General features: G+C 52.9%; 1 protein-coding gene across 2 annotated transcripts in view; it reads left to right on the top strand.

Annotated features, from left to right (window-relative positions):
* ACTL8 (actin like 8) overlaps nucleotides 1-3,186 on the top strand; it is a 75,961-nt gene extending 72,775 nt beyond the window's left edge. For both annotated transcript variants that reach the window (XM_081580892.1, XM_081580891.1), the window contains exon 3: nucleotides 1,928-3,186. In XM_081580892.1, coding sequence (XP_081437018.1) covers nucleotides 1,928-2,677 — 750 coding nt within the window. In that variant the 3' untranslated portion in view covers nucleotides 2,678-3,186. The remainder of the gene's footprint in view (nucleotides 1-1,927) is intronic.
* The last annotated feature ends 8,908 nt before the right edge of the window (nucleotides 3,187-12,094 follow it).

Here is a 12,094-nt window from a genome sequence, read left to right as displayed (position 1 = left end):
AGCCCCTTTGAAGAAGGTGATCAGGGAGGCCTTCTCTGGGAGGCTGGAGCCCAGCAAACTAGGGAGGGTGGCAGCAGGGAGACGGGGGCCAGATTTCATAGGTCTGGTAGGCTGTGGGATGTGGTTGGATTTTACTCTAAATCAAGGGTTGGCAAACTATAGCCAGTTGGTCAAGTGTGGCTTACCATCTGTCTTTATAAATAAAGATTTATTGAAACGTAGCCACGCCCGCTCATTTACATATCACCCATGGCTGCTTTCACCTTGCAGCTGCAGAACTGAGTAGTTGGAAAGAGACCGTAGCTCATAAAGCCTAAAAGATACTTACTGTTGTAGGTCTGCTAGATAAAATGCATGGTAGATTGAAATTTCCCATCAACAGCAAGTAATGTTTCAGTGTATCAAATATTACATAGGATATAGTGAAACATTATTTGTTGTCCATCTGAAATTCAGATTTAATTGGGCATCTTGTATTTTTCTTTGCTACATCTGGCACCCTGAACCATTTATAGGAAATGTTTGCCAACCTGTACTCTGAGTGAATATGGAGCTCCTGGAGGGCTTTAAGTGGGGTGAGCGGGTCGCATTTGATTTTTATTTGAAAAAGAGGACTTTGGCTTCCGTATGGGGAATGGATGGTAAGGGGACAATAGTCTGAGCGTAGGGCCGGCTGGAGCTGCCTCCCCCTGAGGGGAGAAGATGGGTCTGCAGGCCTGCAGAGGCGGCCAGAGGCTCCAGAGCTGGGCCGCGAGAGCCTTTCTGCGACGGGGAGTGTCAGAGCCCTGGGGACGCAGCCTGGGCTGGGCGGCTGGGGAGGAGGGTGTGGGGGTGCTCTGTAAAGACTGAGGGGGGTGACAGGCAGGGGGAAAATCAGCCGGGGGACTTGCCGAGCTCTGAAGGTCAGAATTCCAGCTTTGTCTCGGTGTTTGGAAAGTGTTTGTCTTAAAAACCAGGCTTCACGTGTCAGGAGCTGAGCGTGTCTCCCTCCCCCGCCCGCGCCTTCCCTTCCTGCTGCCCCACCTTTCAGGGGGCAGTGGTCTGTGTGCAGCACGTGTTTCTTCTCTCATCACTTCTTTCTTACTAAAAAAATGGTTCAGGGACGTCCCTGCTGGCTCAGTGGTGAAGAATCCACCTGCCAATGCAGGAGACATGGGTTCGATTTCTGGTCCAGGAAGGTCCCACGTGCCATGGAGCAGCTAAGCCCGGGCACTGCAACGACTGCACCTGCGCTCTGGAGCCCGGGAGCTGCAACCACGGAGCCCACGCGCTGCCGCTCCTGAAGCCCAAGCCCCCGAGAGCCCGAGCTCCACAAGCAGAGAGGCCACCACAGTGGGAGGCCTGCGCTCTGCAACTGGAGGGTGGCCCTGATCGCCGCACCTGGAGAGAAGCCTGTGCAGCCGCAGAGGCCCGGCTCGGCCAAAAATTAAAAAAGGCGATGGCACCCCACTCCAGTCCTCTTGCCTGGAGAATCCCAGGGACGGAGGAGCCTGGTGGGCTGCTGTCTATGGGGTCGCACAGAGTCGGACAAGACTGACGTGACTCAGCAGCAGCGGCAGCAGCAGCGGCAGGAACAGGATAGTTGAGGCTGCAGGTCCGGCCCTTGGCCTGGTCCCGGCTTGTGAGCGGCTCACACGGCCAGTCCTCTCAGCGCCTGCGCTCACACGAGGAGGCTCTTCCCACCCCTCTGCCAGAACGGTCTTCTGAAAGGCCATCGTCACACAAGCTCCCGAGGGCCGCCTGGCTCTTTCTGATCCTCCAGGACCCTTCCTGAGTCCCCCAGGGTGAGCCGCAGGGGCCGGCTGGTCCCTGGAGGACACGCGTCTCTGCCGGCTTCCGCGCTGCCCAGCACGATCCTGGGGGAAACGCGCGGATCGGGGCATTCTGGGGAAAGCACACTGAGCATCTGTCTTCTCCCCTCTTGCAGATCATGTTTGAGTTGCTGGACGTCCCGTCCGTCCTCCTGGCCGACCAGATGGAGATGTCCCTGTACTCCTCTGGCCTGCTGACGGGCGTGGTGGTGGATTCAGGCTGTGGCCTGACCCGCGTGCAGCCCTTCCACCTGGGCCGCCCGCTGCAGCCCGGGGCGAAGACGCTGGAGTTCGCGGGCCAGGACCTCTCGGGCTATCTCTTCAAGAGCCTCTTCAAGGAAGACTACGATCGACACAACCTGTTCCAGCTGGACACGGTGGCCAGCACTCAGATGAGTAAATGCTACGTGCCGCACAGCCTGGGCGAGGAGCTGGACTTCTACCAGGGCCTGCCCCGTGGCGTCGACAAGAGCAACAGCTACCAGCTGCCGGACGGCACCCCGGTGGAGCTGACCCCCATGCAGCGGCTGGCCCCCGAGATGTTCTTCAGCCCCCAGGTGTTCGACCTGCAGGGGCCCAGCCTCCCCCAGGCCGTCGTGGAGTCCATCGAGGCCTGCGAGGCCAGCCTGCGCCCGCTGCTCACCTCCCACGTGGTGCCCTGCGGGGGCAACACCCTCTACCCCGGCTTCACCATGCGTCTGTACCAGCTGCTTGCCAGCCATTTCTCTCCCACCAAGGCGTCCGTGTTTGCGGGCTCCAATAGGCACTTTAGTGTCTGGCTGGGAGCATCTGTAGTGGCTCACCTGTCGACTTACAAGTCCGAGTGGATGACCAAGGAGGAGTATGATGAGAGTTTCAGGATGTAACCAGCTGGCCTGCTCCTGCGGCCCAGCTCCCCTCAGACGGGCGTGGGTGGATTCATCCCAGCGAGAGGCTGGGCTGGGGTGGGGTTAGCTGGCTTTGGGATTCAAAGGTCCTGGGAGATTTTTTTAGGTTCTAGGGTTTTATCTTGTTTCAAGAGTGGGATCCAGCCCGTGGGAGGACAGGGTGTCACCCTGGAAACCCTTCGGTGGGGCTAGTCTGTCACTGGGACGGAGCGGCCAGCTGCCATCTCACGCTTAGCTGTTGCTTGTTTTTTCCTGGCATTTCTCATGGGCGGTCCCATTCTTTGATTGAGTAGCTTTTAACGGGCAAGGGAGAATTATTTTTGAGTAGGGGACAGGGTGGGTGGGGATGGGAGAGTTGAAGTCTGTAGACCTCCCCGCTCCTTCCCGCTGAGTGGGAGTTGGTGCAGGAAGCCTGGCGTGCCCTTCCTGCCCTTGGGCCTGTGGCCGAGGTCTTCTTTTCTGGATGCAAATAAATAACTTGTTTGGAAGTGCTGGCTTCTGCGGTCATGGATGGGGGCAGGGTGGGTAGTCCCTTTGGGGGGACCCAGGAGCGTGAGCATGTGAGTGCCGGCGGGGGGGGCCCGGGCCGCCTGTGGGGACTTCAGGGACCTGTGAGCAGTGGTTCCCCCTGAGCCCGGTGGGCGAGGGCCTGGAGCACCCTTCTCTGACGGCCGCGTCCTCCCCCCTCATTCCGGATGTCCCGGTGCTCTGCAGAAGGCGGCGTTCCTTTTAATATAATGTTTATTTGGTCAATACCGGGGACCCACTGTGTGCCTGGTATTCTGCTAGGCACTGGGGACTTCACGGTGGAAAGACGCCTGAGGTTTCTGGTCCCGGGAGGTTGTCGTCTCCTGCGGGGGCACACGTGGCCGGCACAGGCAGGCCTGGGGGATGCTGGGGGTCCGCGTCCAGCTCGCTCTGAGAACACGGGTATCACGGGAGAGCCCTCTGAGTGTTTCTGTTCCCCACTGCGCATAAGAGGCTTCCCCTGGTGGCTCAGATGGGAAGGAACCTACCGGCAACATAGGAGACCCAAGGTCAGTCCCTGGGTCGGGAAGGTCCCCTGGAGAAGGCCTTGGCAACCCACTCCAGCATTCTTGCCTGGAGAATCCCATGGCCAGAGGAGCCTGGCGGGCTGCAGTCCATGAGGTTGCAGAGTCCGACACGACTGAGGACTAAGCAGCAGCAGCAGCAGTGCATACGAAAGGTATGTTTATGCTGTAGGCTGCTCAGTGTGTAGTGTCAGTACACCTAAAAACACACACGACCTAATTTAAAAATGCTTTATTGCTGGGACTTCCCTGGTGGTCCAGTGGTTAAGAATCCACCTTGCAATGCAGGGGATGTGGGTTCGATCCCCGGTCAGGAAACTAAGCTCCCACGTTCCTCGGGGCTACTGAGCCCACACGCCACAAGTAGAGAGCCCAAGCGGCCCACCCACCGCGCCCGCACACCACGCACCGCGCCCGCACAGCGCATGCCGCGCCCGCACACTGCACACCGCACAGAGGTTCCCGCGTGACGCGGGGAAGGCGCCATGTGCCTCAGCTGAGAGCTGACTCAGCCAAAACAGAAAAACTACTTTGTTGCTAATGTACGCTCTTACCTGAGCCCTCAACGTATTGTAGTAGTAGCATGGAAGATCACTGACTACACATCACCGTTACAAGTATAATAGTGATGAAGAAGTCTGAAAGGTGGTGAGAATTGCCACACTGTGGCCCAAAGTGAGCCAATACTGTTGGGAAAACGGCCACCTATAGACTCGCTCAAGGCAGGGTTGCCACAAACCTTCAGTTTGTTTAAAAAAAAAAATGCAGTTATTTGTGAAGCGCAGGAAAATGAGATGTGTCTGTAGGGAAATCTGTTTCAGGAGCTGATGAATGAGACGCATTAAGTGCCCGAGGTCACACGATCCGGAGTGTGGCAGGACCCGTTTTCAATGGGGTGGACTGAGCTGCAGGTTTCTGGAGACTGTGGGTGCCTGGGCCCCCTCCCTCCTCAGCACGCTGTGAAGTCACACTACCAGGCATCCTTGGGGTTAGGACCGCATGACCACGCATCAGTACTGGCCAGTTCAGTGTGTGCCTGGTCCTTAAAATTGCTCTGTGAGCCCCTGGGAGGCAGTGGCTCTGATGGGGGAGGGGAAGAGCTGCAAGGGGACGGAGCCTAAATGACCGAGTGGAGGAGAGTCTGCTCCCCAAGCCCACCAACCTGCACGACGGGGACACGAGCAAGAGCCCGCTGTGCTCAGCCACTGAGGTCTGGGGGTTGCTGCAGCGGCTGTTTGCTCATTCTGTAATACGGAGAAAGGAGTCCTAGCTTACTGTTTGTTTAAGACTGAAGGCAGGAGGAGAAGGGGATGACAGAGGACGAGATGGCTGGGTGGCATCACCAACTCAATGGACATGAGCTTGAGCAAACTCTGGGAGATAGTGAAGGACAGGGAAGCCTGGTGTGCTGCAGTCCATGGGGTGGCAAAGAGTTGGACACGACTGACTGAAAAACAACAACAACAAAAAAACAATTTTTCCCCTTGTAAACAGAAGTGGGGTTCAAATCAGATCTGGGCTCTCAGCCACCCTGTTGTATGGCTGCTTCTGGAGGGAGACACTGGTTCCCTCATGGTTGGTTCCCATCTGCCCCTTAACACCAGGGAACCAAAAGTATAGTGGGTGGAGGGCTGATGCCCAGGGAGCCCTGATGTTCCAGGAATTTGTTGTTCAGTTGCTCAGTCATGTTCAACTCTTGGTGACCCCATGGGCTGCAGCACGCCAGGCTTCCCTGTCCTTCACTATCTCCAGGAGCTTGCTCAAACTCATGTCCATCGAGTCAGTGATGCCATCCAACCATCTCATCCTCTGTCACCCCCTTCTCCTCCTGCCCTCAATCTTTCCCAGCATCAGGGTCTTTTCCAATGAGTCCAGTGAATCAGGCTGCCAAAGTATTGGAGCTTCAGCTTCAGAATCCATCTTTCCAATGGGTATTCAGGGTTATTTCCTTTAGGATTGACTGGTTTGATCTCTCTGCTGTCCAAGGGACTCTTTCAAGAGTTCCAGGAATAGGAGGAGGAATTTGGAGACCAGAGTCAAAATCACCTCATCTTTGACACATGAACCGCATTCTCTCATCCACATCCTTAGCCCTGAACCTTAGCCATCAGTGGCTCCCAGAGGCAGAATTGGGGCCTCAAAATGCCCCATGGACTTGGAGTCAGACTTGAGTAACAGGCTGGCCCTGCTCGTAATGAAGCTACCTTGGGCTTCTGTATCTTCTCTGAGTCAATCAGGTGAACAGTAGGAGTGAAACGCCCTCCACTCCGAGGTTTGGGGTTGAGGAGGAACCAAAACAAAGGGCGAGAAGTCACATTGAAAAGGAGAAAGGGCATTGAAATATATTACTTTAAATTTTATAAGTTGATACTTCTCTCCTATTAATCAGGAGTATTAATAGCAACAGCAGCCACTGTGCCTTGTCAGGCATTGTGGTGAGTGTTTTACAAAGGGAACTGCATTAACCCTTCTATGCTGCTGCTGCTGCTGCTAAGTCGCTTCAGTCGTGTCCGACTCTGTACGACCCCATAGACGGCAGCCCACCAGGCTCCGCCGTCCCTGGGATTCTCCAGGCAAGAATACTGGAGTGGGTGGCCATTTCCTTCTCCAGTGCATGAAAGGGAAAAGTGAAAGTGAAGTCGCTCAGTCGTGTCCGACTCTTAGCGACCCCATGGAGTATAGCCTACCAGGCTCCTCCGTCCATGGGATTTTCCAGGCAAGAGTACTGGAGTGGGGTGCCATTGCCTTCTCCGTAATCCTTGTATACACACTGTGAAATAAGTGATACTTGACCCCACTGAACTTCAGAGATACTAAACACCTGCTCAAGTTCACACACATGCTAAAGCTAACAATGAATTGCCAGTTAGGAATGGATTCAGCATTCCTGAAGGAAAACTAGACTAAAAGTGGCTGAAACATATTGGGATTTTTTTTTTTTTTTTTTTGGTCTCAGGTAGCAAGTAGGCAGTCCAGCGGACAGTGGTATATCTATATAGTCAAGGACTCTTCCACTTTTAGTTTGTTGCCTTATGGTCACAAAGTAGCTGCAGCAGCTCCTGGTATCACACCCACAGTTCCTATGGGAAAAGGTAGGTTGAAAAGAGTGTGCCATTTATCTCTATAGGAAAATATCCAGCCAATTTCACCAACTTCAGCATGTGTCCCTTGGCAGAAGAGGGATTTGAATCTATGTCTATCCATACTAGGGCCCATATTGTTACCCACAGTTTCAGACTACCTTCCCAATTTTCTGGGCCTTGTTGGACCCCTTGACCTGAGAGATGAAGATGTGTGATTTTTCCAGGCTTGAGTGAAAGCTGCTTTTGAATTGAAATCAAGGTGTTGACATATCAAGCAATAATCTTTGTGCTCCAAACTGGTTTTATTTGTGTAATCTTGGCAGAAGGGGGAAAACACGGAAATGAGTATGAGAGAAAAGAGGTTGCTGGAGAGGAGCTGGGCAAGGGGTATTTTTTATTCCTTGTGTAGCTCTGGGCAACTGTCATAAGAACTCTTTTTCTCATTTTATTCTGAATGTAACATTTAACCTTTCTGTTCAAGCATCAAATCAGGCTGCCTGGTGTATAATTACGAACTTTTCTTTGCTTTCTCTCCCCTCCCTCCACCCCAAAAGCTTTTAAAACTCCCTTGCTGGGTACCATCTCTCTCCTCTGACTCTCAAATTAAAAATAGCACCTCCGTGGGGCTGTGCAGGGCCATCAACCTAACATGAAACTGCTGGCCCGCCAGGCCTGGTAGGGCAGTGAGTGGGGCCCAGGAGATGCCTGCCGGCTCGGGCACGGTCTGGCAGCTGCTCAGAACTGGGGGAAGCTTATCCTCCACGAGGGGTCTGGGGCTGCCTGCCAGGGCAGCCAGGTGCAGGGGAGCGGGAGGGAGGGTCTTGGCAGCTGGGGAAGGGGCTGGGTGGGGCTGGCAGAGGGGATAAAGGGAAGAGCCCCCGCAGGGCCATTCACAGCTGTGAGGGCTCACTCCTGCCAGCTTATAGTGCCAGTTTCTGTTGGAGCTTGGCACCCTTGTACTTGGGTTTGGGTGGGATTTGGATGCCCAAGTTTCCTGAGATAACCCCGGTAAAAGCTTTAGGTTCTGTTGATGCAGAGAACAAAGTCAATGTTAACACTGAGGACCTTTCTGGTGGCTCAGATGGTGAAGAATCTGCCTACGATGCAGGAGACCTGAGTTCAGTTCCTGGGTGGGGAAGATCCCCTGGAGAGGGAAAGGGCAACCTACTCCAGTATTCTTGCCTGGAGAATCCCATGGACAGAGGAGCTTGGTTGGCTACAGTCCATGGGGTTGCTAAGAGTCAGGCATGACTGAAGTGACTTAGCACATACGCACACATACCCTCCTGGCTCTAGAAGAGACGTTCAGTGTCTCCCACCTCTAGGTCCCCTTTCCCTAGAGAGGTAGGTGATGAAATGGATAATGGATCAGACTCTGAAGCTGGACTGTCTGGGTTAACATTGTGGCTGTGTTGCTTTCTAGCTCTGTTGCCTTGAAGGAAGTTACTTAACCTCCTGTGCCTCAGTTTTCCCATCTGAAAAACTGACCCAATAAAGACATCTACCTCAGCGTGGTTTTGCTGATTACCGGATGGCTTTGATGAGTTAACATATGTAAAATACTTAGAAAGTGCCAGACACAAAAAGTTAGCTATTATTATATCTGTCTTCACCAACCCATATTGAACAAGACTTTAGGCAAAAAGACCCTGGCTTTTCTGTTTCTTTTTACTTGGTCACATGCAGGTAGGTGATACAAAATGTCAAAAAATGCTACTTTACTTTCCAGAGGAAGGCATTAAAGGGTAATTGAGTGCTGGAGCAGATTCACATTCTGTACACAAAGGTGTCACAGGGATGGAGAGAAGCTGGTTACAGGGAGTGACAGGGAGTGGTGCTTGAGATGACTTTCACCAGAGGAGTGGGACTTAGCTGAAGCTGGACTGTCTGGGTTAACATTGTGGCTGTGTTGCTGGAATGCCTGTCCCTGCTACCAATTGCATAGCTGCTTTTCACTTAGGGAAAAAGCTGGCTTAAAACTCAACTTTCAAAAAATGAAGATCATGGCATCCCGTCCCATCACTTCATGGCAATAGATGGGAAAATGTGGAAATAGTGTCAGATTTCATTTTCTTGGGCTCCACAATCAATGCAGATGGTGACTGCGGCCATGAAATTAAAAGATGCTTGCTCCTTGGAAGAAAAACTATGACAGACCTAGACAGTGTGTTAAAAAGCAGAGACATCACTTTGCTGATAAGGTCCATCTAGTCAAAGCTATGGTTTTTCCAGTAGTCATGTATGGATGTGAGAGTTGAACCATAAAGAAGGCTGAGCGTGGAAGAATTGATATCTTTGAACTGTGGTGTTGGAGAAGACTCTTGAGAGTCCCTTGGACTGCAAGGAGATCAAACCAGTCAATTCTTAAGAAAATCCACCCTGAATGTTCATTGGAAGGACTGATGCTGAAGCTGAAGCTCCAATACTTTGGCCACCTGATGCGAAGAACTGACTCATTGGAAAAGACCCTGATGCTGGGAAAGATTGAAGGCAGGAGGAGAAGGGGACGACAGAAGATGAGATGATTGGATGGCATCACCGACTCAATGAACATGAGTTTGAGCAAGCCCTGGGAGATGGTGAAGGATAGGGAAGCCTGGTGTGCTGCATTTTATGGGGTCGCAAAGAGTAGGACATGACTTAGCAACTGAACAATGAACAGCAACAGTAAAGTGTGGGAGTAAATAGATGGGCTGCGTAGAATGGCTGGAGAATGAGGACAGTAGGGAGTGGGGCGGGAAGAAGGTGGAGGTTGGTAGGGCCAGCTCTGGAAGGACGTTGAGTGTCCCACCAAGGAGTGAGGACTTCACCCTGAGGGTGATGGGGACGCCGGTCCGAATTGGAGGCAGAGTCTTGACATCACCTGCAGAGCTGGGGCTCTGGGAATGGCCTGGAGAATGGCCCAGGGAGGGGTCTGAGCAGAGCAGTGCGATAGATGATGAAAACCTGCATTCCATTAGACTAGGATAAGCTGGTTTTGTCTGTCCAGGATGCTTTAGGGTGGGAATTTGGTATTGGCAGTATCTGGGCTTGTGGGTTTAGGGGACCAAAACATCTTCCTGTCGTCTGGCTGAGGTCTAGTTGTCAATTACAGAGCGACCCACCCTGGATGGTGACTGGAGAGGCAGCCCCCAGTGTGAGGCCTGGGGAGAGTCATCTCCAAGGAGGACGAAGGAGATGAATTCAGGTTGAGAACAAGACGCACCCCATACCAACTGAGACACGGGGGCTTGGCTCCAGGGGCCTTTTCAGCACTGCGAATGCCGGACAGCTCCCTGGCCTCTCACTTCCCACCGCATTCATGGTCCCCTGCTGAGAGTGACCGAACCGTGGCTGTGTTTCCTAAGAGCTCTGGTCAGAGTCAGGCAGACGAGTCTCTGTTCCCCACTTGGCTGCTGTGTCCCCTGGAACAAAGGACGGCCCCTCTTTGGTTCTGTGGCTCCACTGTAGGGAGGGATAATAGTACCCACCTCACCGGGCTGATACGGGCTTTGAGTTATGTGTTCGTTCAGTGAATATTTGTTAGCCATATACTTTGTGCTGAGCCCTTTTCTAGGCTCTGTTAGATTGAAGAATGTGTCTGAAGTGGCTTAACACAGTGCCTGGCACATAGTAGGTGCTCATTAAGGGTTAATTTTCTGCCTGAGTTATTCATCTGTAACAAATGCAACCAGCCACGTTACAAGGCGTCACAAAGCATACCCCAAAAGCTTATGTGCTGCAGGCAAACTTCTTTTTTCATCCTGTCCTTTTGATGACCTTTTCCAGTAAGGTATTATGATCTTGATGTACAACCACTCTCAGGGATCTTTGGAGTTTTAAAGTGGCCCTAAAATCATAGTGTGAGAGGTGGGTCCAAATTCTTGGTTAATAAGGTAGAATTCATTGGAACCCTTTGCCTAAATTCAGGCCACTTGTTCTGACCTCCAGTTTTGTGGCCAACACCTCAACTTTCACCTCCCTCTGGGGAGAAAACAATGCTTAACTCAAGAACACTGGTGGGGATGAAGATACAGATTCATTTTGAGTCTCACTGAACCCAAGTTGGGTGCTTGGTGCTGCCCAGGACATAGAGGACAGACCTGGTCCCCACCACCCAGGATGCGATAAGGGGTGGACAGGGTAGCCAGAACCATCTCCTCTGTAACCCTGACTGTGGGCGTCACCGCCTTGGCCAGCAAACCAGGCTCCTGGAGCGGGTGGAGGAGCCCAGCAGCACCCTTCCTGCTGGAGACATTCGGCTGGGGGAAGGAGTTGGCCGTAATCCGTGTTTAATTTCTCTGGGGCCTCCCTTATAAATTCCATAACTCCTCCAGTCAAAACATGACTAATTCCTGGGACCGCAGCCCCACCAGGGAGTAGAAAGCCCTGCGCTGTGTTGCTGCCTTTTATCACCACTAATAAAGGCTTGGCAGTCAGAATTTAGCGGCTGTGGGTGGTTTTCTTTTGCATGTGAGTTTCTCCCCTCCCCCCCCACAAGATCGCTCTAGAATAAATGCTCGCTTGCTGGGCTGGTTTTCTACCAGCTTTGTCATATTCCCAGCCTGAAAAGCTGTGGGCCTGGGGGAAGTTTGCGGAGAAGGAGCCACAGTGCTCAGGGTTAGCTGGGTCTTTGCTGATTCTGAGAAGGGCAGGAAGCTGTGTGGTTCATAGGGAAGAATGGGTCTGTTGAAAGCGAATAGGACAGAATTGCAGGTGTGATGTTTCGCCTGCTGGCACACTCCCTCACCCAGCCAGCTTAACAGCCCTGTGCGAGTGGGCTGTGCAGGCAGTGCCGCTCCATGCCGCCTGGCTGTGCTGCCCTGGGCAGGTGGCTGCACCTTCTTGAGCGTCAAGCTCCTTACCTGTAAGATGCTGCAGACAAGCCGTCAACCCTGTCTGTCCTGTAAGGCTCGTGTGAGTATGCGTTTAGTGAGGTGCCTGGCCCATCGGAAGAAAGCCAGCTAAGCAAGGTTGGGGGAGAAAAGTCCCCTAGGGTCATGCCATTTTATCTAGCACCTTAGTTAGTATATACTCATTAAAAATGTTCCCCGAGGGCCTTACTAAGGTATTAGTCTGTTGTCTTTGCAATAAGCAACCAACTTGGCTTTCATCTCTAAATATAGAGCCTGTTTCCAGCCTGCTCGGCCCCCTACCTGGAGTTACGGTGGCCTCACTGTAGGTAGAAAGTGGTTGGTGGGTGGAGCTGTGCTGGGGGGAGTCGGGGGGACGTGGGTGGAGGGTGTGTGTGTTGAGAGCTGGCCTGTCCCAGAGGAGAAGGC

Source organism: Giraffa tippelskirchi, chromosome 3 (assembly GCF_054371585.1).
Source record: "Giraffa tippelskirchi isolate mGirTip1 chromosome 3, T2T-mGirTip1v1.2.pri, whole genome shotgun sequence".
Lineage (NCBI taxonomy): Eukaryota > Metazoa > Chordata > Mammalia > Artiodactyla > Giraffidae > Giraffa > Giraffa tippelskirchi.
Note: the sequence above shows the minus strand (reverse complement) of the source record. Positions and strands in the feature narration are given on the sequence as shown.